We start from the raw sequence: 24,795 nt of genomic DNA, 5'->3' as shown, positions 1-24,795 counted from the left end.
AACAACATACCTTACCTCTGCTTTTGTCATTATATCATCCCTTCTCAAAGGCAAAGCGTGCCTCTGACTAAATGAGGAAGGGTGAAAGAAAGGAAAACAGGATGGGCGAGAAACCTTGGTTGATAATTTAGACTACTTTTTGACCGCACTGTTTTTATAGTACACGTTGAGAAAGACAAATTAGGAAGTACACAAAAATGGGAGGCAGGGGAATCTCACTAGGCTTGAAAATATTTTTGACGTTACTGTGATCTCCCTGTGGTCTGAGCCCTTCCGTCTTGGGGTCCTGGGTGGGGGTATTCTTTCCCTGAGCCTGGGGACAGGATTTCTGGAAGATCCTGCTCTGTTGGCAATAAGGCTGGTACTTTCCACCCAGCCTGCCTCTTCTGCAGCCACCGCCCCCCAGCAGAGGGGCGTCCTTGACCTGTTGTCTTTCTCGGTCCGCCTCATCAGCACCCCCATTGAGCATGCTCCAGTGTGCACCAGCCAGGCCAGCACCCCGCTGCTGCCCGCTTCTGCCCAGCCGCCTGCTGCTGCCTCTCCCAGCGCAGCCTCGCCACCCCTGGCCACAGCCGCTGCCCACGCTGCCACCGCCTCTGCCGCAGCCCCTGCCTCAAGCCCTGAGGACAGTCCAAGGTAACTGGCCCACAGGTGCCAGCCCTGACTGTGGGGAAGGGAGGCAGGAAAGGCCTCCCCCGGGTCCATCTGTTGGCAGCTGTGTTGGGCCCTCAGAAAGGTCCATCCAAAGTGGTTAGGACCCCAGGGCCCTGGGGACGCCAAGGCTCTGCACTGCTTGGTGCTGAGAGAGAAGGGGAAACTGGAGGTGCATTTCAGGGAAGCTCACTGGGATGTGTCACCCTGCCCCAGGGGCACATGCTCTAGGGAGAAAGGTGAAAGTCACATACACACATACAAAGTTAAATAACGAAGGGAGACTGTGTGGAAAGTCCGTGTTCCTGGAGCTGGGATTACAGAGAAAGAAAGGAAATCAAGGAGGCCTCCGTGGAGGAGGCTGCGGTAACCCACTGAAGGCGGGTCAGATTTGGGCAGATATTTAGCAACTACCTTGCCTTCTTTTGATGGAGAAGCATACTAACTCCAGAGGCACCTGATGGAGTGGGATTTACATCTCTGCTCTACCACTTACTGTCTCTAACCTTCAGAAAGTGATGTAACTCCTCTGAACCTCCGTTTCCTCATCTGCTAAGGCACTAATGCAAAGCCTATTTTATAAGGTCAGGATAGAAAAAGTGTACATAAAACACCTAGCACATAATATGCTCTCAAGTATTGCAGGTTGCTGCATCCCTGCTTGCCCTCATGGGTACTCAGGCAAGTCGGGGGAGGGGTGTGTTGAGGGGTGTGTTGAAGGGTGTGGGGAGGCAGAGGGGGTGGGCTGGACAGGTCATTCTGGAGCCGCCAGGCGGTGTAACAGGCCAGGCAGGCCCAGCTCTTTCTGGGCTGTGTGGAGCTGCCAAGTTGGTGTTTGGGGTCAGAGCCAGCTTTCCCAGTCGCCACACTCCCCTCCCAGGGTTTTGCTGGAAAGACATGGCTCTAGGTCAGGGTGCATAGTTCCCTGGTGCAGCCTGAGGCCCATGAAGGGTCGGCAAAGTGGCCTGTGTGCTGCGTCCCTACCCCCGGGCTCCACAGTGACCCAGGTGGTGCTGAGCCCAGCCTTTCCCCATCCCAACTCAAGCATCAAGGGTGAGCCTGGCCCAGGCTTCCAGGGCTCCTCATATCCCAGCTTCCTGGGGACACGTAGCAAGCCGCTTCCCTTCTGCACACCGGAATCTCTTCAGGTAATCTCTTCAGGCCTTGCTCCCTGCACAAAGAAGAAACCTTGAGAAGGATAAGATATATCCCTGCTGTCTAGTGAGAAGATGCCTCTCCAGTTTGAAGGGGGGGCTTTAGACGCTGTGGCCCCGTGGATGGTCTAGCCTCATCCCTGGGGCCTCAGCCCTGTTGAAAGGCAAGCTCCAGCGCCCGCTCCAGGCCTCCGTGTCTGGGGGCCCTCGGGACTCCCTCAACGGGACAAACCCTTCCTCTACTTTGCCTTGCAAAGAGATGTGAGGCCTGGGCGGAGGCTGGAGAAGGACCTGGAGGGCTCCCTGCATCAGGCTAGAGCAGAGGGGGCCAGGGGACCACGCTCTGGGCCCTCCTTGCACACGGGCTGGGATGGAGCTAGAGGGAGCCAATGGGAGACAAATGGACGCCCAACGTGGCCTCAGAATTCTTGCTGGATATCTTAAGTCTCTGCTTGCGGCCCCAACACCAGTCTCTGGCAGAGGACCTGTAGTTCCTGGGATGCTGGGAAAGCATCCTCCACTGGTGGGAGAGTCTGGCCTTCTCCTGCCACAGTGGAAGCTGGGTACCTCTTGGACACGGCCTCTTTCTCTTCCACTGAAGCTCCTACTCCACTGGTCTTAACAGGGGTATATCAGAGAAGGGCAAGCCCAGGGAGGGGAGACAGTACCCTCATTCAGCCAGAAACACGGCAGCTTGGCGTGGCAAGCCCCCAGGTCTGGGACACTGGCTCTCTGAGACTCATTCTACCTCCAGTTGTCTGGGACATCACCACAGACCCTTCTGAATCTATTTAGGAGCCTGGCGGTGGGTTCTTAGCTCAGGGCAACCCACTCCCAGAGCCCTAGAGAAGAAGGTATTCCCTTATCCTGTGACTCTGCCCAAAGGCAGGCAGGAAGCCATGGGTGGGCAGGGGTCAGTATATTTTAAGGGGCTCACTTCTCCAGCGCTCCCATCAATGCCCCATTTGCCCTGGGGGTGGTCATGTCATCCCCCTTAGGATGTGAAAGATGCAGGGAGAGACCAGGGACATGTTCTATAAGGTTTCATTAGTTGTAAATGAAAAAAAAAAGGGGGGGTTCACTGACTATTGGAATTGGGAAACACTGGATCAGACAAAGTTAAACAGACTGCTTAGCTGTAGGAGCCTTCAGTTCTCTAAGAGGAGAGGCCAAGCGCAGCATTTCCTGAGGGCAATGAACTGGAACTTTTTTGTTTTCCCATCTCTTTGGTCCCATGGTCCCTGGGTCACAAGTGGGAAAAGGCTGCTTTAAGCTTCTCGGCAGATGTTCCACTGGGAGGAGGGCAACAGGAATCCTGTATGGAAGAGGAGCCTCTGAGTGTGTGTAGGGGGGGCCCGGGGTGGGGGGGGTCTCCTGGCCTCCCATGAGACCTCCCCGGAGCACTCTTGCCCAGAAACCTGAGACTTTGCTGCTCCCTCCAGCAACAATAGAAAGGGGGAGGGGGAGGAGGCCAGGTGGTCTGAGGCTGTGAGGTGCCCCAAAAGGTCAGGAGGTGGAGGGAGTAGGGTAGCTCTGAACATCTCCATCTCCCCTCTCTCCTTCCTCTGCCCCCTTCCCTGCCCCAGCCCCCATTCCACAGTCTCTACCCAGGGGTTGAAGGGTTTTCACTGCTCCTATCTGGCTGGTGCCTCTACTCCCTCTCTCCTAAGGTGGTGGCACCAACGATGGGCTGTATTTCTCAAGGTGTCTCTGCTGCTCTAACCAGACTCACCAAGACTCAGCACCCAAGGAGCAGCTTCCTCCCCCTGAGACCTCCATGGTCTTTCCTTCTCAGCCTCTGGCAGCTCCCCAGGGATATCTTTGTCAGGTTTCCTCCTGAGAGGCTCCTTAAAGATCTGGGAGCCAGCCTGCTGTGTCTCCAGGCCCCAGGGCCCGGGTGGGGCTGTCCTTCTGGCTGTTAACTCTTAACCCCTTGGTTCCAGGCCCCAGGCCTCTGCCTACAGTCCCGCCGTGGCCACCTCTCCAGCACCTGCCGCCCATACATACAGCGAGGCCCCAGCTGCCCCTGCACCCAAGCCCCGGGTTGTCACCACTGCCAGTATCCGGCCTTCTGTCTACCAGCCAGGTGAGAGGCAGAGTGGGAAGGGAGGCTGTCTAGGCTGGGCGTGGGCTCCAGGGGTCATCTCCAAAGCCACGTCCCCCTGAAGGATGGTGGTTATAGAGGCCCTGCTGATGAGGTTTCAGCCTTCCTTTCTCCAATTGTGGGCCAGAATCTTATGGAAGCTGCCTCTGGTGCTGGGGAGACAGGTGGCCAGTGCCAGGCAGGGATGGGGCCTCCCAGCTCTTGGGAAGAGGACATTCCTGCCTGGGGATTTCCAGGCTCCAGGTGAGGAAAGGAGGGTTTAGAGGGGAGGGGCTTGTTCCTCCAGGAGTCTGGATCTGGCTCAAGGCAGAGGATAGGCAGCTGTAACAAAAATGCCACGGGCTTTGAACAGGCCTACTGCATAATGTGATGCTGGGCAAACTGCTCACCTATCTGGTCTTTGGTTTCTTCAGCTGGGACAGGCTAACTAGAGGCATGGAGAGCACATGTGACAGGCGGAAGAGTGGCCCACACAGGGTCTCCAGGTGGCTGGCCTCACTGGCTGGCTGTTCCATCGCTCTGGTCCCCATTCTCGTCACTGCGGGGACCAGGGCTCAGCCTCTGTCTTCCCTTTTCCTAGGCAAAGTTGGGCCTCTCCCCAGAGTTCCAGGGCGGTTCTCAGGCTGGCTTAGACCCCTCCTTCCCCTGCATGCCCCTGCTCAGTGAACTTAAGGGAAGATAAGACAGGGACTGAGGCAGGAAGCACCTTGCTTGGGGGAGTTGACTTGATGTGCAGGGCAGAGGAGCCACAATCAGCCCTCTGTTCTATGAAGTATACTCTGACATTAGTGCTGAGTGTGTAGACGTGGCTTTAGCGTCAGACTCCGGTGCCAGGCTCCGCTCTGCTATCTAAGGCAAAGTACTTCATCTCTCAGGCCTGTATTTCCTCGTTTAAAAAATAGGCATATTATGTACACCTGGTGCTCTGGGGATGAAATGACGCACCCAGCACAGTGCTTGGCACACAGGAGGTGCCCTTCTCTGTCTCTTCAGAAGCAAGAACACAAAGTTCTGGGTTAAAAGTCCACAGGATTAGGAAGCAATTTGCAGCGGGCTGCTGTGGTGAAAAATCTCCTATGGAGGTAGAGGAAGCAGCTGCTCTGCGGAGATGGGGGGCACAGGAGGGAGGGTGATAAGGAGCTGGGAGGAGCAGCGGCGGATGGAGGGGGCGCAGGGAGAGTATTTCCGCCCGGGTGCGGGCTCCGCTCCCAGGCAGGTCCTTCTGGGCATCTTCCCGGGCGGGCCCCGGGTTTCGGCGCCCCGGCCCCGGCCGCCGGCTCTCCTCTGCAGGCCCGCCAGGGAGAGGCACGGCTCCGGGGGCGCGCACCGCCGGGCCACCCCCTGGCGTCTGTCTCCTCCTCCTTCCGGCACTGGAGCCCGGGGCGGGGCGAGACGTGCTGGAGCCCTGGAGCTGCAGGCCTCTGCGGAGTTCCCAGGCCTTGCAGACGTTAACTCATTCCTGCCCGGAGGGAAGGAGGCCACCGGGCGGCGCGCGCCTGAGCCGGCCTGCTTCTGCCCCCTCTCCTGAGGGTGGGGTCCCAGGGAGGCTGGCAGGTGGTGTGGGGAGAAACGAGGATCGTGGACCCGGGCCCCTCCCCTCCTCTCCACCGCCGACCCCGGGCCCCGGGAGAGCGGGGAGCCCGCGTGCCATCCGAGCTGCAGCTCCCCGCGAGGGCTCCTCCGGGTCCAGGGTGGAGTTCGCAGCCCAGATCTTATCGCCTGTGCCGAGGCTGGGTGGCCGCTCCCCGGAGCACCTGGGGCCCGGGAGAGGGCCGTGGGCAGAGGGCCCCCCACTTCCACCCCGACCCCCATCCCCGCGGGGGCTGTGCGCTCGCAGGAGCCGGGCCCGACCTGGAGTGAGTCAGAAATCACCTTGTTTAATTACACAATTCCCGAGCCAACGAGTGCGATAGGGGCTTTTGAACTTGCCAATTAGAGATGAAATATCACCTTCTAATTTGGACGGGCTTTATTCCGTCAAGCAGAAATAGCAACAGCCCAGGGCTCGCAGATGGGATATCAAGTCTCTCTCCTGGCACGTCGGGGATGGTGGGGCCAGCCAGGCTGAAGGGCGCAGAGGGTAGGGACCTGGGAAGTAGCTGCTCCTCACCAGGGACCTGATGGCTGAGGGAAGCTGCCGGCCTGCGCCTCGAAGAAGGGAAGGGCCCTAGCTCTGGGAGGGTGTAGTCTTGGGCAAGGAAGCAGCCCACCCGGGCCCAGATGCCGGGTGCCTCTGACCTGCTGAGACCTTCGTGTGGTGGGGATTTAGAAAAGGGGGGTGGATCATGGAGTCTGGAAGGCCTTCCGAGGAGGGAAGAGAATGGCTGCCAGACACAGGGAATAGGGTTAGTGTTGCTGGAGGGAAGCTGGAAGTGGGCAAGGGCCCGATTTGGAAGGGGCGTGCTAAACCTTGTTTTGCTGCCTAGGGAGTGGTTAAGCAGGGAACCTGGAGTTGAGACCTGCTGCCTGAGTGCCAGTTTCAGCTCAGCGTTTCTTAAATTCTCCAAGCCTCAACTCCTCTTCTATAAAATGGACTTGAAAGTACTATCTGCCTCGTTGGATTGCAGCGAGTATTACATGAAATAGTGCACATAAGGGCCCTGGCGTGTGGAAGAAGTCAGTACTTGGTAACCGTTGTTCTGATTAGGACAGCACTGTCTAATAACAATACATTTTCTAGTAGCCACACTTTTTAAAAGGAAGCAGGTGAGATTAATTTTAATATATTTTATTTAACTCAGTATATTCAAAATATCATTTCAATGAACAATCAATATAAGATTAGTAGTGAGATATTTTACTTTCTTTTCTTGTACTAAGTCTTTAAGAATTGGTGTGTATTTTATATTTATAGCATGTTTCAGTTTGGACTAGCCGCATTTCAAGTGCTTAATGGCCACATAGGGCTATGTATTGGATAACACAGGATTAGGGCTTTCATTCTTAATCCCTTTTAGCAGAGATCCCCCCCTCCCACTTTACAAAAAAGAAAAAAAAAGGAAATAAGATCTTGCACAGAACCCCATTATTGAGAGAGGGCTGAAGCTGCTCTAGCATTTTGAGACCCTCTGTTCCAGGCACTTGGGAGCTGAGCAAGCTTGTTAGGGAGGGTGACAACACCTCAAATATGGGCTTCACAGGTTTACTAGTGCCTGCAACATGTCACTCCAGTAGGTCCCCACCCTGTGAGGCAGGCAGGGATGTCACACCTACCACCACTGATGATTAGACTCAGTCCCAGGTTACTGACTTCAGGGGTGCCACATCTCCCACCGCCTACATCCCACAGTCTCCCTGGGCTGGGATCCCTCAGGTGACCATCAAGCTGTGAGACGAGCTGACAGTTCATCTGGACCATGAGACCCAGGAGTCACTCTCCTCACCATCTTCACTAACATTTAATGACACATACACAGTGCCAGGTACAAGGCTAAGCCTTTATAGTTCTTATCTCCCATCATCCTTATAACAACCCTGTGAGGTACTAAGAATTATTATAGCCATTTTTAGACGAGGAAATTTGGGCCTAGAGACGTTAAGGAACTTGCCCAAGGACACACAGCCAGGATGTTGTAGAGCTGGGACCTGAACCCAGGGCTCTTGATGGCTGTGCTACATGCCAGACCATGCAGCCTCCTCCAGGTTGATAGGTACTCCTCCACAATGTGGTGCGCCCAAATATTCTGGAACTTGGACTCATGTTTTTTACAGAGGCAGCTTGGGGTGATAGAAAGAATGGTTTTGCAAATTCACTCTGCCACTTACTAGCTCTGTCTGAGCCTCAGTGACCTCAACTGTAAAAGGGATTAACCCAGATGACCTGTTATGTACCTAGCCTACCCTCTTAGTAAGTGGGAAGATTTCCTTATGGAGAAAGGTTTACCTTTGGAAGCCAGCGTCACTCCCAGGATGGCTCTAGGGCAGGGCTGGGGAGGGTTTTACCCCTTCTGTTTTCAATAACACAGGCCCGGTCCCTATCCGTTCCCAGCACGGGGGTTTCCATGTCACCCACCTCTGAAGGGCCAATCATATGGGAGTAGAAGGTATGGGGTTGGAGCAGCAGGCTGCAGGCCACCTAAGGTAACCTAGGGGAACCAGGTGGGGAGAGACCAAAGGCCAGGCCGGGAACTTTAGCCCTGAGAATGTCCTTCCTTTCCAGGCTGGGGCCTGATGGGGGCTGCCTCAGCATCTATCAGCACAGTCCATTCACCAGGCCAGACTCAGGAATGGGGAGGGAGGCTGCCCCGACACACTTCCTGGGGTAGGGGGAATGAGGCCTCTTTCCAGAGGAACAGACTGTAAGCTGAGGTGAGGCTTCTGGAACCTCCCTCCCTAGGAGGGGAAGCTGGTGAGACCATGTGTGCCGGACACAGCTGGGTCTGCCCCGGCTGGCTTTACAATGGGGGGCAGCAAAACTTAGAAAGCTGGGTTTTGAGGGCCCAGGCCTCGGAGGGCTTTGGGTGAGCAGCTGCTATGCTCCTTCGTGTTGCCGCCCTAAATCAGTTTCCACCAAAGTGATGAGGGGGAGCATGTGTCCCCCCAGAGGCAGCCACAGGCTGAGGGAGCAGCTACACCTAGGCTGTGTCGCCCCAGCATCTCTGCCCAGCTTCCCTCCGAATACTGCCTTCAAGACCCACCACCCAAATGAAACCGAAATGGAATTTCCCCCAGTACAAATCAAGCCAAGCTGTTTTTCAAGAAAACGATTGTAGCTAAACCTGAAACCTGAACCTGAAAACCTAACTGTCCCGTCATCTGCTTTGTCCCAAAGGCTGGACTAGGTCCAGTTCAGCAAACGCTTGTGATTGAGGCATTTCAGATGTCAAATCACTGGTCAGAGTGCAAACAGGCATCTTCCAGTCAAGGCCAAGCTGACCCACTCCCACCCTCTTCCTGGCCCAGGGGATCCAGATATGAGCCTGGCCCGGCCACCCCTGCCCCCGTCCCTGTCTCCTGCAGGCCTCTGGCAGCCAAGGCCTGGCAGAGCCGCACCCCGCACAGCTGCAGATATTTATAGCCCTGTCCCTTCCCAGCCCTGTCGAAGCTCCGAAGCTCCCGAGGGCTCTGCTCCGACGGCTGTTTATCTCCCTTGGCTCCCTGCTGCAACTTCAAATTGAGGCCATCAAGAAGTTCAGGGACGCGTCTCCTGTAAAAACTGGCATTGTGCTGCTCTAATATTAAAGTTGTCTTTTCCAGTTCTCTGGCTGGGGGCGGGGGAAGCTGGGAGAAATGAATTCCTGACACATTTTTCTTTGGGTATTTTTGGCTTGCAGTGCCTGCATCTACCTACAGCCCATCCCCAGGGGCCAATTACAGTCCAGCCCCCTACACCTCCTCCCCTGCCCCCGCGTACACCCCTTCCCCTGCCCCCGCCTACTCCCCCTCCCCAGCACCAGCCTATACCCCCTCGCCAGCCCCAAGCTATAATCCTGCACCCTACAGCGGGGGCCCTGCGGAGTCTGCCAGCCGTCCCCCATGGGTGACAGACGACAGCTTCTCTCAGAAGTTTGCCCCTGGCAAGAGCACCACCACTGTCAGCAAGCAAGGCCTGCCCCGAGGGGCCCCTGCCTACAGCGCACCACCGGCTCCGCAGGTGTCCCCCCTTGCCAGGGGTACCGTGCAGAGGGCGGAGCGCTTCCCAGCCAGCAGCAGGACTCCGCTCTGTGGCCACTGCAACAGCATCATCCGGTAAGGGCCAGCTGTGCCTCTGTGCTGGGGTGCTGGGACGAGAGGGGGACGGGAGGGCAGATGTAGGGAGAAGGCCGCATGCAGGACAGCCTCAGGTCCCTCTGGCTTGCCATCTGGTCTGACCCTCTCTGAGCTTTAGCTTCCATACCTGTGCGATACCCACTTCCCTGGGGAGTTGGGAGGATTCCACGAGGTGAGTGGGTGAAGCTCCCAGCACCGCCCCCTTGGACTAAGGCTGGGTTCTGGGAATTGCAGGTCCGGATGGTAGATTTATTGGGCCTGTTGCAAGCTGGCTGACAGTGCTAGTTTTGACCCATCTTTCCTTCCTTTCGAGATGCTCCTGGGTCTGTCCACAGACAAGCCCGTGCTGCTCAGGGCTTTGGTGGGCATCTGCCACACTAAAAGGAAAACAAGTCATTTCATGCTTAGAGGCCAAGGATCATGGGTGGTACTTGTTTGAATATAGTATGTTTATAGTATGTGCATATGTGTGTGGGGGGTGGGCTTGTGTATATGAAAAATACACTTTTATTTAAAAATAAAGTATCGTTAGAAAAAATATAGTCATTAGAGAAGAATTAGAAAATTCAGAAAAGTAAAAATTAAAACATGAAGCGTTTCTTCAGTGCCACTGTCTGACTACTAATCTGGAGACAGGTTTGTGTCCTGGGTCTACCATACTAGCCCTATAGCCTTGAACAACTTACTTAACATCCCTGTACCTCAGTTTCCTTATCTGAAAACGCGTATCATAATAGTACCTGCTTCATAGGATTGTTGTGAGAATTAAACACGTTAAATAATGCAAATTTCTTCTTGAATGGTACCTGGCGCAGAGTAAGCACTTAATAAATGCTAGCCATTAGCACCGTCATCATTGCTCTTCTTACTACAATTATCAGTAGTCAACCTAATGGATATTCCATAACATACTTACCCAGTCCCCTGCTAGTGGATGTTCAAGTCCAAGTCGCTTCCCCACCTCTGTTTGTTGCAAGTGATGAAACAACATCTTTTTGCCTGGAGCTTTATCTGAATTTCCTGTTATTTCGTTAGAACAGTCACAGAAGTTATAGCGTTCTAGGGTCAAAGTGTGAATATTGTTGAGCGTTTTGAAATATCTGGTGTTAAGCTTTGGGGGCTGCCTTAGAGGGGGTACTATTCTCTGCTTCCCCAGGGGCCCCTTTCTGGTAGCCATGGGCCGCTCCTGGCACCCAGAAGAGTTCAACTGTGCCTACTGCAAGACCTCCCTGGCAGATGTGTGCTTTGTGGAGGAGCAGAACAACGTTTACTGTGAGCGGTGTTATGAGCAGTTCTTTGCCCCGGTCTGTGCCAAGTGCAACACCAAAATCATGGGGGTAAGTGGGCTGCATTCCTCTCCTCTGACCCTTGTCTCTTTTCCAACCAATCTCTCCTCCTCCGCAAGGTTGTGGGGTCCTATTTGGAAGCCAAGAAGTTGCTGTGCTAACAGAGCAAGAACAATTCCATTTCTGTCCTAGAAGGGAGTTGGTTTGCCACCAATGAACTAGGGAGTAAATGAACTTGAAGCAAGAGATCCGTGGGCCACATCTCTGGCCACACAGATTGAAGTGGTGGCAGAGCTTCTGCAAAGCAAGTTACTGCTTCCTAGCCTGACCTCACCGTGCACCTGCATGTGGCTTTGACCCTCAATGCCCCTTTGGTAAAATGGCGATAACACATAGTACTTCCCTCCCAGGTTGGGTGGGAGGGTGAAGCGTCACAGCTTATGGAAGCACGCACAGAACCTGGCACCCAGCAAGTGCTGCACGAGTAGGAGCCTCTCCTCTGCCGCCCCTAGCCTTCTGCGGCGTGTCCAAGGCCCGCTTCTTGGGCTCTCCTGCCCTGCTCCCTGATGGGATGCTCCGGCAGTGACCGGGGCTGGTGTGGAAGTTAAGCCTGCCTTCTTCTCCCTCCTGGACCTTTCTGTCCTGAGCTGAGGCTCTTTTCCCCAGGAAGTGATGCATGCCTTGAGACAGACGTGGCACACCACCTGCTTTGTCTGTGCAGCCTGCAAGAAGCCCTTCGGGAACAGCCTCTTCCACATGGAAGATGGGGAGCCCTACTGTGAGAAAGGTAGGACCTCTGTGCTGTGGGGAGGCCCCACAGTCTGGGAGAAAGGGGTAGGTGTTCCCTTTCGCACACAATCTGTGCTGTTTTCCCTGCACCAAATATGTGGACCACAAGTCGGCATCTTGTGACCGCTTAGGAAACCTTTCAGATGATTTTGATTTGAAGACCACAAGGTCTAGTCTGAAAAGGCTTTGGCGCCGGCCTTTGTCCTAGGTTCTGTTCCAGGCTCCTGTTTCAGGCTGGCTTTGTAACCCTGATTGAGTTACTAAACTTCTCTGAGCCTCACTCTCCCCATCTGTAAGAGGGGGAGATCAACACCTGCCTCCCAGAGTTGTGGTGAGGATTAAACCAAAGAAACTTCGGAACTAGTCAAGTACATGCAGGTCCCCTCCCAGCTCCTGTGATGTTTACCAGACTTTGATGTTCCTTCAGCGTCCAGCCAACTCCCTGTCTGAATTCGGAGTTTCTCTGTTCTCCCCAGACGCTATATGTTATCTTATAACTTGGAGTCAATTACGGTAAATTCTGAAGATAAAGCCATCTGTTAGAGTTGGGCATCCTGGCTAACTAACCATTCAGTCACTCACACATTCACACACTCATTTATTCATAGCCTGCCTCTTTCAGATAAGGATTTGAGGCAGGTTCCAACAAAGGTAACAAAAACATGAAAGTTAAGACAATAGAACTAGCAAAGCAGCACCAAGAAGAAGAGGGAAAAGGAAACATGCTGATTATGAAGAATAACAGAGCTGCACTGACTGGGTAGCAAATGTGAGAGCAAAAAGAGAAACACGGTAAGTTAGTTTACTTTAAAACCAGAAAGGAGAAAATATTCCAGTTCTTCAAGGGGAAAAGGAAAACAAAATTAAAATTTTTTTCCCCCTGACAATAAATTATAAAAGAAACTTCTTGGGTTCTGAGGTACTGGTGAATTCTCTTTCCAGCTCTGAGGCTCACTGAATGACTTTAAATAAGTCACTCAGTCATTCTGGCCTCAGAGTTCATATCGGTAAAAGGGAGAAGATAACACCTGTCTTTTCCCTTCTTAGGAGGAAATGGTGATGATTGGTAATTAATAAAAGTGCTGTGGTACCAATACAAATTGCTATTGTTAGTCGACTAAAAGCATTATAACTTTCATAATGTGTGATAAGCCACAATTTATGCGTGAGGCTTGTCAAAGAATGATAGATTAACACTATTACCAGTGCTCCTCTCCCTAGCACCCCCCCCAAAAAGATTTTCAAAAATGATGTTTTGATTAAGAAGACCCAGGAAAGGGATCACCTACTGTTAAGAAAAGACAGCAAGGAAGCAGGTTTAGCCTCAGCCTTAGGCACCCTGAGAGACCCTGACTGAAGGCCCACAGGGGCCACTTCCAGGCTGTGTGACCATGGACAGGATGCTTGCCCTTTCTGAGTCTCTCCTTCTTCACTTAACTCTCAGAGGCTGTTGTGAGGATTAACTGAGATAATGGATGCACAGCTCTGTAATTGCTCTGGGAGACCCACAGCTCTCCAAGAAGCACAGTTTGAAACTACTTCCTTAAGCAATGGGAGTCACTGTGATGTTTTAAGTAAAGAAATAACACAATTTAATTTTTATTTTAGAAAGAGCATTAGAAATTTAATATGCTTGTTGAATGTGATAAAGGGTGATATTCTTATAAACAAAGTAAAGAAAGGAGAGCTAGATGATCCAATAGTGAGGTAAAGTCAAGCCTGTTGGTTAACCTGCCCTAGAGATAAAATATCAGAGTCAGCCCCTGTCCCCGTACCATGGGACACTGTGTTTGGTTCTGACCTTGTCTTTTTTCTTTTTAATTATCGTGGGGGAAAAAATACACATATAAAATTTACCATCCTAACGGTTTTTTTTTTTTTTTTTTGGCTTTTCACTTTTTATTTTATATTGGAGTATCACCGATTAACAATGTTGTGATAGTTTCTGGTGCATAGCAAAGGGACTCAGCCATACATATACATGTATCCATCCTAACCATTTTTAAGTGTACAGTACAGTAGTGTTAAGTATATTCACACTGTTGATTGATCTGAAACAGATCAGAATGTTTTCATCTTGCAAATATGAAGCTCTGTACCAATTAAACAACTCCCCTTTTCCCCTCTCCCTCCAGTCCCAAAGAAAATTATAAAGACCTAATAGGAGAAATAAAGGAAGGAATACATAAATGAGAAACTAGATTATTTTCCTGGTGGGAAAGGCCCATGCACAAACTTTATTTAATACCAATTACATTCCCCTTTTGTAGAATAAATGAGGAAAATACCAGCTTTTAAAAAAAATGTATTAGGGGACTTCCCTGGCAGTCCAGTGGTTAAGACTCTGCGCTTCCAATGCAGGGGGCGTGGCTTCAATCCCTGGTTGGGGAGCTAAGATCCCACAGGCCGTGGGGTGTGGCCAATAAATAAATTAATTACTTTTAAAAAATGTACTAGGGTCACACCTGTGATACCAAATTCATAGTTCATAGCCCCCACTTCATGTTGACTCTCAGCAGGTGGTCTGAGACAGTGACTAGGCATACTGTCCACAAGGAGATCTGAGCAGAAAACCTCTGTAAGAAAAAGCCAACTGTGGCAGAGCTGTGGAGAGACAAGTACACTTCTAGGAGAATGAAGGCTTTGTAAAAGGCATCAAGATTCTTCTAGAAGAATCTGGGAGAGTTCTACAGTGAGTGCAGTGGGAGTGCTGCCCACTACCAGGCCCAGACAACTGGGGCCGAGAAGCACAGGCCTGGCCCGCTGTCTCACCTGTGTGTCTCTGGCTAGGCCCTTCACCTCTTCCAGCCTCATCCGCAAAACAGAACAAAAACAATTTCGCCAAGACTAAGTTTATTCATTAATTTATTGATTCAGTGATTCATCCATTCACTCATTCATTTGACATATGTGTTGGGTACTGACTTGTGTGCCAGGCACTGTGCTGGGAGTACAAAGAAAACTAATACATAGGGCTTCCCTGGTGGTGCAGTGGTTGAGAGTCCGCCTGCCGATGCAGGGGACACGGGTTCGTGCCCCGGTCTGGGAGGATCCCACATGCCATGGAGCGACTGGGCCCGTGAGCCATGGCCGCTGAGCCTGCGCGTCCGGAGCCTGTGCTCCGCGACGGGAGAGGCCACAACAGTGAGAGGCCCGCGTACCACAAAAAAAAAAGAAAAGAAAAAAAAGAAAACTAATACATAGACCTTGACATTGAGATACTAGCAAATAATACAATCTACGTGAGGATGCTTGGTAAACTGTAAAGCATTATGTAAATAATATTTGGTATTATTATCTCTTTGGCTGGGGGAGGGGAACATGTCCCAACAAAATAGCTCAGGTATTGTTTCTAGTAGTGAAAATTTATTATCAACACAGATGCCCAATGACAGAAGAATGACCAAGCAAAGAACATGCTACAACTCTAAGAAATGTTAAAGGCTCTCACTCTTCCAAAATAAGCAGAGCTGCTGGGAAATAGGATTTTTTTTCTTTTTTGGGATTGGTCTGTTTGGACCGTAAGAGGTGACAGAGCAGAGGAGAAAATCACCCTGCAGAAAGTTAATGACAGTTCCAGAAAGTGTTTGCAGATCAAACCAACACAGGGTGGTGACTAAGCCTGAATCTGCACCACACCAGTGCAAATTATTGGAAAAGGAAAAAACCAATCATGTAACTGAGTATTTTGTCTGCAAGATGACAAGTAACCAATTAGGTTTCATCCACTGCCCCCAGCCCGGTGATTTGGGGGGTTGTTCTGACATTGGGTCGATGTGGCTGGGACACTCCTCCCAGCCTGCCTGGATGCCTGGTCCTTACTCTGCCTTTCATTTCAGACTATATCAATCTGTTCAGCACCAAGTGTCACGGTTGCGATTTCCCCGTTGAGGCCGGTGACAAGTTTATCGAAGCCCTGGGGCATACTTGGCACGACACCTGCTTCATTTGCGCAGTATGTGTTTTGCTTGGGGTTCTGACTTTCTGAGAAGAGGCAGGAGGGACCAAGTGGGGCCAGATGACCAACCCTTTACATCCCTTTCAACCCTGGCATTCTAATATTCTGTCATTTTTAAAAGCCGGCAAATACCACGATGCCTCGATATGTCACAGCTGAGCAAAGTTTTATTACTAATAATGATTTATTAACCAATATGGCTTTGTTACTCTCCACTTCATTAAGGACAGAAGAGTGTCTTAGGATCTGGCAAACTAGCAGCTTTCCTCAGCAGTGATGCTCTCAATAGGTGGGAGGAGTGAATGATGTTGGGATTTAATAGGGGCAGGTGGCTTCCCATGGTTATAGGTCATTTAAGATATGATGATGTGATTCAACGGTTTTCCCTAAATTTTCACCATGAACACTAGATTGGAGCTTATTGACTAATCCTATGAAAAGCTGAGATAAGTTTTCTTTTGACTGAACCTTTAGAAGGGCTGAGTATCATTGCATTTTCCTAAATGGTCCTATTCTCGATATATAGTTGCCAGGAGATAAGCCCTAGATTAAGTATTAACCATGTGCAGTTTATTTCTGCTGAACAGCCAGGTCATTTTTACCGTGAGATTGACGTTTTCCTTCCAAGGGCTTTGGGCTGGGGAAGGGACAGGGCAATGAGCCTGCCGACATTTAGAGTCTGCGTTAGAATTAGAAAACAGTCGTCCCTGATAAAGCCCTGTAATGTGAATCTATAATTGACTAAACTTTATTTGGGAAAATCAATGTACTACTACTGCTTTTTTTTTTTTTTTTACCAGAGTTGCTCAAGGTAAATTTTGGGGACGTGTGAAAGGTCTACATAGTTTAAACTTGAACAATTATTATAGACTTATGACATAGGACAACCATAGTCATAATGTTTACTGCAATTCACTTCAGCTTTTATACTTCATTTCTATATCCCCTCCCATCTGTGGGGTGCATTGTATTCACTCCATATATTAGTTTGCTAGGGCTGCCGTGACAAAGTACCACAATTGAATAGCTTAAACAACAGACGCTTACTCTCTCACAGTTCTGGGGGCTAGAAGTCCAAATTCAAGATGTCAGCAGGGACCTGCTCTCTCTCCTAGCTGCTGGTGGTTGCCAGCCATGCTTGGTGTTTCTTGAATTGTAGCTGCATAACTGCAATCTCTGCCTCCATTGTCACAAGGCTGCCTTCCCTCTGTGTGTCTGTGTCTTCACATGACACTCTCCTCTGTGCAGGTGTCTGTCTCTGTGTCTCTTCCCTTCTTATAAGGACACTAGTCATATTGGATTAAGGGCCCACCGTACTCCATATGATGTCATCTTAACCTCAGTTTTAATTTAGTCTGCAAAGACCCTATTTCCAAATAAGGTCACTGCTATGTCCCTGTGCTGGATAGACTGGAGGTACTCGGGGTTGGGACTTTAACATGTGAATTTAGGGCGGCACAGTTCAATCCATAACACTTTTTCCAGCCCTTTGAACAGATTCTCTAATTGCCTTTTAGGGTCCTTAAACTATATCAGGACCTTCCCTCCAAAAAGGGACAACAATATAAATATACCGGCTTTGGGGTTGTCCCCTGAAGAGCCACAGCTCTGCGAGGCACCGTACAGGGCTTTCTGACCCTTACCTTCAAGCCATGGCTTGTCTGATCCTAAGATGCTGCCTGCAAATCTGGTTACCCAGCTTCTAGAAAGATCTAAGAGACTTGGAGGAGGTCCAGGGAAGACAGAGGCGTAGAAGGCCTGCTCTCCAAAGGCAGGCTGATGAGAGGTCTGTGTCACATGGAGAGGGAATCATGCAAAGGTGAGCATGGGTCTGCTCCCTCAAGCTTGCCGTGTTTGGCTGAGTCATGATGGCACAAGTCCCAGAGAGAGACAAGAAGAAGCGGTAAAGCCTGGGGTTGTTCAGGCTGAGATTACAGATAAGTTCCAGTCAGGTGTGAAAGACCCACAGCACTGCCCAGAGGGTCTGCCCAAAGAAACCAGTCAGATCCCGTCCTCTGGAGAAGCAGCACAGAGAATCGTTACGCCTTCCCCCAAACTAGCCCTGCGTAGTACTCACTGCCCCATGCAGCTATATCAAAGTGGAATATGGTTTAATTTTTGGAAAGCAATATTTTGATTGGAAAACTTTCAGGGTTTTGTTTTCTTTGTTCCTTTTTCCATCACTTTGTATTTCCAAATCACTTTTAATGAGCATATATTTTCCTGTAACTTAAAAAAAAAAAAAAAACTAGTAAGAAAGGAAGATCAGGACTAGCTCTTGCGGCTGACATGCTGTTTTCCCATCAGTTAGATCTCAGGGGAGCACATACTTCAGACTAATTCAGTTGAGTTTTGGGAATACAAAAGTCTCCCAGAACAAGTCTCTACCTTCAAGGAATTTAGAATCTTGAAAGGAAAACATAGCTGACATGTATGAGCAATTAATGAATAGAACAAGACAACATCTCTAAAGTCCCAAGCACATAAAATGAAGGCTGAGAAGGACAGTGCGGGTCAGGGTGAGGGTTTACCTCCTGTCTGGCTTTGGCACTTGAGTCCTAATGGAAAGGATGTGAGTCCTACCTTAGTTGGGGAAACATGTCTTACTGGCCCTTCTTCTCCTTTAAGTCTAGTTGGTATCTAGTTGGTGTGGGTACCAGGAAGGGATGTGATGTGGTGTAACTTTTGTGGGCAGTCGAGGGGCCTCTGCAGCTGGCCTATTTCATCGCCTTCCACTCTGTCGTCAGCACTCTATGGCCACCACTCCTTCCCAGCCAGGCCCTGCTGCCACTTGACCACAGAGCCTGGGGGTTGGACCATCCCTGCTGTGCCGCTGTGATGGGTAGGTGGGAGGCCTCCTCCACCATGGAGCCCCATTGCATCCCACCTGCAGGCTCCTGGCCCAAGGCACTGAGTACGACCTCTCTATGACAGTTCTTTCCCTCAGTCTCATCTTATCAGTGAGCCACCTCTGAGGCTCTGGCCTTTCCTCACTCCTTGGTCCTCAGTCTCCCAACACCCTCTCCAGCCTGACTCATCCAGAGTTTTCACAAGCAACCAGCACTGTCTCAGACCAGGCAGGGTCTCCTAGCCAGAGCCCCGGCTGTTGACCAGCAGCTCCTTGCCAACTCATTCCAGAGCTGCCTTCCTGTCTCTCCCAAAACCCATCCTCACCAGTTGGATCTTGGGTGCCACCATCTTAGACTTGTCTCCAAGTTGTCACCACAGCTTGAGGCCACCACAGGAGCCTGGTTACACTCAATATCACTGCATCTACCTGGGATGTTTTGAGACACTTTCTCAGGTCATTGGCTTCCAGAGCCCATTGGCAGCCCTGTGTGATCTCAGGTATAACGTCCTCAACTGGGCCATCAGGGCCTCACACTTGGGACCACCATGATGCCACTTTTCTTTCCAGCTTTCTTGGAGCAGACACGTGCTCAGTGGCCCAAGCTCATCTCGGAAGGGTGATTTCTGTATCCTCATGCTTACCTCTACCTGGGAATTCCACCTGCACTTCCTCTCATGTCAATGTCCTGGATGTGGTCCCCAATTCTGCTCCCCACTAGAGATCTTCAGTGCCCTCTCTGAGGCTAGGGCCTGTCCCAGCCTATGTGACTTCCCAGCTGACTGGCAACTGGCAGATTGCCCACCCAGGACCAGACCTCATACTGGTAGTCCAGCAAGCTTAGTGAACTACCTCGATACAAGTCCGTAAACCCAGAACAATTTCAAGTAAACATAGCCCCTCTCTGCTATGAGGTGTGGGGAGAATGAGCTTAGAACTGGAGTCTTGCAGACCTGAATATGGATGCCCAGGTTCTACAACTTTCTAGGTCTGTGACTTGAGCAAGACACTTGGGCTCTTTGAGCCTCAGCTTTCAATTGTGAAATGGGGAACAGTCATACCTATTCCATAAAGTTTTTGTGGGAATTAAATGAGACCATGTAGGGACCTCCCTGGCGGTGCAGTGGTTAAGAATCTGCCTGCCAATGCAAGGGACACAGGTTCGATCCCTGGTCTGGGAAGGTCCCACATGCTGCGGGGTGACTGGACCTGTGTGCCACAACTACTGAGCCTGTGCTATAGAGCCCACTTGCCACAACTTCTGAGCCCGCATGCTACAACTACAGAAGCTCGTGCACCTAGAGCCTGTGCTCTGCAACAAAAAGAAGCCACCGCAATGAGAAGCCCGTGCACCACAACGAAGAGTAGCCCCTGCTCACTGCAACTCGAGAAAGCCTGCATGCAGCAACAAAGACCCAACACAGTCAAAAATAAAATAAGATTAAAAAAAAAAAAATGAGACCATGTATACAGAGTGTCTGGCATCATACTCGACCCGCAGTAGTCTCAACAAATATTACTGATCTCCCTTCTTTTTATTTTGTCAGCATCTTCAGACTGCACTCATATGTTGTCATCATGGGGATATATAATTTTGCCTCTTTTTTTTTTCAGTCAGTGTTTTCCTGCATACACTTTGCCATATTTGATTTATTTTTTCGTGGTGGCCTGTCGTTGGAAAAATGCACCTTAAAAATTAACTTAATCATCTCCCCATTGAGAGAAATATTAGTAGTTTTTCAGTTTGTAGTTGAGCATATGTTGCTTTCCTGTTCTGTGCAATAGTTGCTGCAAGATGAAATTCTCCAGAGTGGTGTTACTGGGGTACAGGGCAGGCACATCTTCATGGCTTCTCTTCAGTGTTGCCACATCCCCTGCAGAAGGCCGTGCTGATTCATGTGTCCCTAGCAGTGACAAGTAGGCCTGATCGGCCTGATCCCCTTTTGGCATTGCTGACTTTTGACTGATTACTTTTTTTTTTTCATTTTCTGGCTCCAGTCATATAAGGTTAAAGGTGACAAGCTATTGAGGCTTTTTGTTTTATTTATTTTGCTAGATTAACAGGTGTCTAGTGATATCTCATGGAGGTTTTAATTACTTTTTCCTTTAATTATTAGTGAGGATCATTTTTCTGACATTTTATATTTCTTTAGGTGTTAATCACTTCTGTGGATATTGACTTACGAATTTGTATTGGTTCCTTATAAATTTTGGATAGTTGGTCAGTTGATCACCTTATTGTGTATATGTTCCGTATTCCATTAATTAAATTTAATTTAACTTGAGTTTATTCCATGTTCCTTTTTGGAAATCTTGATTTTTAGATAGCTCAACGCATCTACACTGCTTTAGCTGTCAAGCACTTGTGGTAGGGAGAAGCAGGCTGTTGCCTTTTCTCCCATCTGCCTGTGACAGCACTTTGTCTTAAAGGGGTGGCTGAAATCTTTTGTTTGTGTCCCCCTGCCTCATGGGCTGTCTCATGCCTATCTGTTCTCTGTCCCAGGTCTGCCACGTGAATCTGGAGGGGCAGCCATTCTACTCCAAGAAGGACAAACCCTTGTGCAAGAAGCATGCACACGCCATCAACGTGTAGGGAGCCCAGGGTGTCTGCTGGCAACGAAGGATTCAAGGAGGCTGATGTTTCTTTTTGGGGGGAAAAGGGAGAAGACAGGAAGTGACTGAGCCCTTTTGAAGTATAATTTTAGTCCTTTCTTCTGCACACAGATTGTGTATTTGCATAGTTCAGACTAGAAGCCAAATGAAGATTCCTGAACCAAGCTAGTAATTAATCCAAGACTGGAATTGTACTCCAAACACTGAGGACAGAGTTCCAAGAACTCAAAAGTGAAAAAGAAAAAGTAACTTTCCCCACGCGATACACTTCCCTGAGGTCACCAGAGCAGGGACAGAGCTCAGAGCAGTCATGGAGAATCTGAAGCATTCTGCGGAGTTCTTTAGAGCTCCTCCAGCAAACAAAATGAAGTGCCAAACAGCCCTCGCTGCAGGATATTTTTAGAGCCATAGCTGAGCGCTTGTTAGCTAAGACCGATTGGGCTTTCCTCACCAAAAAAGGAAGTGTTATTCCATTACTCGCGTCATGCAGCTACCTCTGCGCATCAGACTTCAGACCTTGCACAGGCTTGAACATTCTCAAGGGAGCCCAGACCTCGGAGGGGTGTCTTCTGGGAGCCTCTGGGCAATCGACAGGGCTTCAGGAAAGGGTCGGGCTCACAGCACAGACAGCTGAAGAAAGAAGGGCTCTTCAGCTACCCTCTTTCAGTCTGAAACATCCAATGTCCCCAGAAAGCTTAGCTTCTTTTTGAGTTGTGGTGGGAAGGTGGAATTGGGTTTTTCCAGTTTTGCTTTGCTGTTTGTGAGAGGAGATTTTAAAACGACTCTGGGCTGTGTTTGGCCTCTGTTTGGCTTTACGAGGTTCGTTAGCATGAACGTCTAGTCTTGTGCATGTGTTTCATTCCCAATACTATGACTGCTCACTGCTGAAGTCTTCCTCAGCACCCCTCCCCCCAACAGGCTTAGTGACCTGTGGAAAAGAAGAGAGAGACAGTGTCTGAAACAGGATGGCAGAAGAGGCTGAGAACATGCCCAAACTCTGGGTGGGGAAGAGGAACCTTCCTTTCTGCCAACCTCAGTAAGAACGCACGAGCTGGCAGGACCTCCCACTTGAGAGCTGCTCCATCCTTCTCGTATCTTCCTTTAAAAGCAGTACACTGATTATATACAATTGTGTTGACTGCTGGAAGGGAAAGATGATATATGATATATACACGTTTGCCATTTTGGCCAATATTTTGAAAAAGTATGAGCTGAGTTGATCTAGCAATTATTTAAGCATTTATTGAAATAGACTTGGGTCTTCAAACTTCCTTAAAGTATTAGTGATAGTTTGAGTTAAGCAAGCATTTTAAAGCTGTTTGGTGATAAAGAGAGAAGCTTAGTTTTTGAGGTTGGAAGCGGTATAGTCTCTTTCCCTTTTAGGAAGCGCTGTTATTATGCTCATTGAACATGGCCTTGAAGCAGGTGGTTTGAGTGGATGTTTCTCCCTTCAGCACAATATTTAGGCTCTCTTCCAAATCACTGCTACTCTCTCCTGACTCCTGTTTTGGATTTTCTCTTTGCATGTTTGAAATGTTTTATGAGAATGCATTAGAATACTTTTTCTTCTGAGAACTGAGGCTTCCAGGGGACTGCCTTTCTACCTGAGGGGAAGGAAGCAGCTAGATGTGTCTCTAACAAAAGGCCCGAGGTTTTTTTCCCAAGGGTGAAGTCACCAACATCCCCCAGGGAGCACCAGGAGGGACATAAGCGTGCTCCTACCACAGGACCCTTCTTTACTTCTGGTGCAGGGAAAAAGTCAATATAAAGCACCAGGCAGGGTAAAATCTGCAGGGAGTGCCTGGAGATTTTTCAAGAGTTGCAAACAAGCATTCTTTTATTTTTGGAAAGTTCAAATATACAGGAACAAGGAGGTTGCTGACTGTACAGAAAGGCTCTAGGCAGGTTTTCTCTTAAAAAACAAAAATAACAAAAAAAAACCCACAGCTTTTAAATTATCAGGGACTGGTCTCAAGGAAAGGGAAAAAATTTCCCTAGAGTTGTTTCCAAAAATATCGTTTAAAAGATTTTACACACACATACACACAAGTGTGCCCGTTAAAACGTGTATGATCATGAAAAAGAAAAGTAAAATCTCAAAGGAGAACTTCGTCATCGTCATTTATTGAATCGTTTTTTCTGCATTTCAGAGCTAGTGTGGATTCTGAGGGACTCTTTTATTTACCAAAACACAAAATCAACAACAACGGCAACAAACATTTTAAAGGTAGCAGGAAAAGGAGGTAGTTCTGAATATGGTTCCCTCGATGTTTGTAAGTTTGGCGTAGCGTTGGGTTAAGGTTGTGTCTATTTCAAGTTAACATCGTGGATGTCCTACAACACCAAACACAATTTTTAATAGTTCATGGTGGGGAGTACACTTTGGATCTACAGTTCTTGTCTCCTCATTGTTGACATTTATTTAACATTTATAAACATTAACTTTTTGCAACTGAGTGACTTATGTCTGCAGTGTTTGTGTTAGGAATCTAGCTTTTATAATGTTAACTTTTCAACCGAAGTACTCTTGCTTCGGGATATTTTTTTAAATTTTTAACATTTCAGAAGTGGAATATAGTGTGTTAGAAGTGTGCGCAAAAATATTTTGCATGTTTTTTTTTTTTTTTGGCCTGTGTGAATTCTTTTTAACAAAATAAAACCCTAAAACGGATGTGCAAATACAGATTTTTCTGTGTAAAGTTTCTTCATGTGACAACCAAAAGTAGGTTATTTCTATATGGCTGCAAATAAAAGTTTGAGACAAAACAAAATGCCCTAAGGAGAAGAAACATATAATTCACTTGCTCTTTTGGCTATGTGGCCCAACAGCAGTTTAATCGTCTTGTTTAAACAGACAAGGATATGCGGATAATACAAATGTTTTGCATACAAAATGAATTTACCAAGTAAATAATAACCTGAAGACCAGGCTTGGCCTTTTCCTTTGGAAAGATTTATTTATTTAGCTACTTTAGATTTATTTAGATAGTTCAGTTTTTTTTTTTTTTTTCTGTTCTAAATGACTTGATTTCTAGAAAAGTTGCTCTATTTTCTTCCATATCTTTTGTCTTGAAATAAGCTAGAGTAAAATCCTCTCACGGCATTTTTTTTAAAATAATGAAGACCCCTCGGAGGGTACTATGTTTAACACAACCAATTCATTCTTTTTCAAGGTATTCTATTCCTAGGCATTACTTTAAAAGAAAGGGATATTTTTCATAATTTATTTGATTTTTTAGTACCCGAATCAGATTTTCAAAGAGAAATAAAATCTTTTTATTTTAGTACTTTGTAAAGCTATAGCAATTTTTCACAGAGATGATGGAGAAAAAAAGGCTCATTGTCACAGAACTTAAAGTTGGAACCTAAGAGATCACCTGGGCATTTTCCAGATGTATGAACCGAGGCCCAGAAAGGGGAAGTGGCTTCCCGGCATATACACAACCAGCAGGGAGGCAGCCAGGTGCCATGAAATGAACATAGACTTTGACATGATAAGACCAGTGTCTTATCAAGCCTAGATCAAGGATGATCTAATACCACCTGAATGATATCATAAGAGTCTCTCTAAGCCTGCATATCTACCTGAAAATGAAGGTAATAACACCTGCATTTTGTTTTGAGAACCAAATGTAATAACTTTTGGAAGAAAATTGCAATGCAAATGTTCCTTGTTATTATCA

General features: G+C 48.8%; 1 protein-coding gene across 4 annotated transcripts in view; it reads left to right on the top strand.

Moving 5' to 3' along the window:
* LDB3 (LIM domain binding 3) overlaps positions 1-23,702 on the top strand; it is a 59,848-nt gene extending 36,146 nt beyond the window's left edge. For 3 of the 4 annotated variants that reach the window (XM_030862805.2, XM_060286508.1, XM_030862804.2), the window contains 6 exons: positions 3,749-3,891; positions 9,183-9,597; positions 10,775-10,955; positions 11,571-11,691; positions 15,533-15,648; positions 21,003-23,702. In XM_030862805.2, coding sequence (XP_030718665.1) covers positions 3,749-3,891; positions 9,183-9,597; positions 10,775-10,955; positions 11,571-11,691; positions 15,533-15,648; positions 21,003-21,092 — 1,066 coding nt within the window. In that variant the 3' untranslated portion in view covers positions 21,093-23,702. Of the gene's footprint in view, positions 1-453; positions 637-3,748; positions 3,892-9,182; positions 9,598-10,774; positions 10,956-11,570; positions 11,692-15,532; positions 15,649-21,002 lie in introns of all 4 variants that reach the window. The other variant, XM_060286507.1, reaches the window with a different exon arrangement.
* Positions 23,703-24,795: the final 1,093 nt, after the last annotated feature.

This window comes from Globicephala melas, chromosome 16 (genome assembly GCF_963455315.2).
Source record: "Globicephala melas chromosome 16, mGloMel1.2, whole genome shotgun sequence".
NCBI classification, from domain to species: domain Eukaryota; kingdom Metazoa; phylum Chordata; class Mammalia; order Artiodactyla; family Delphinidae; genus Globicephala; species Globicephala melas.
The sequence above is the reverse complement of the archived record's forward strand: the minus strand, read 5'-3'. Positions and strand labels throughout refer to the sequence as shown.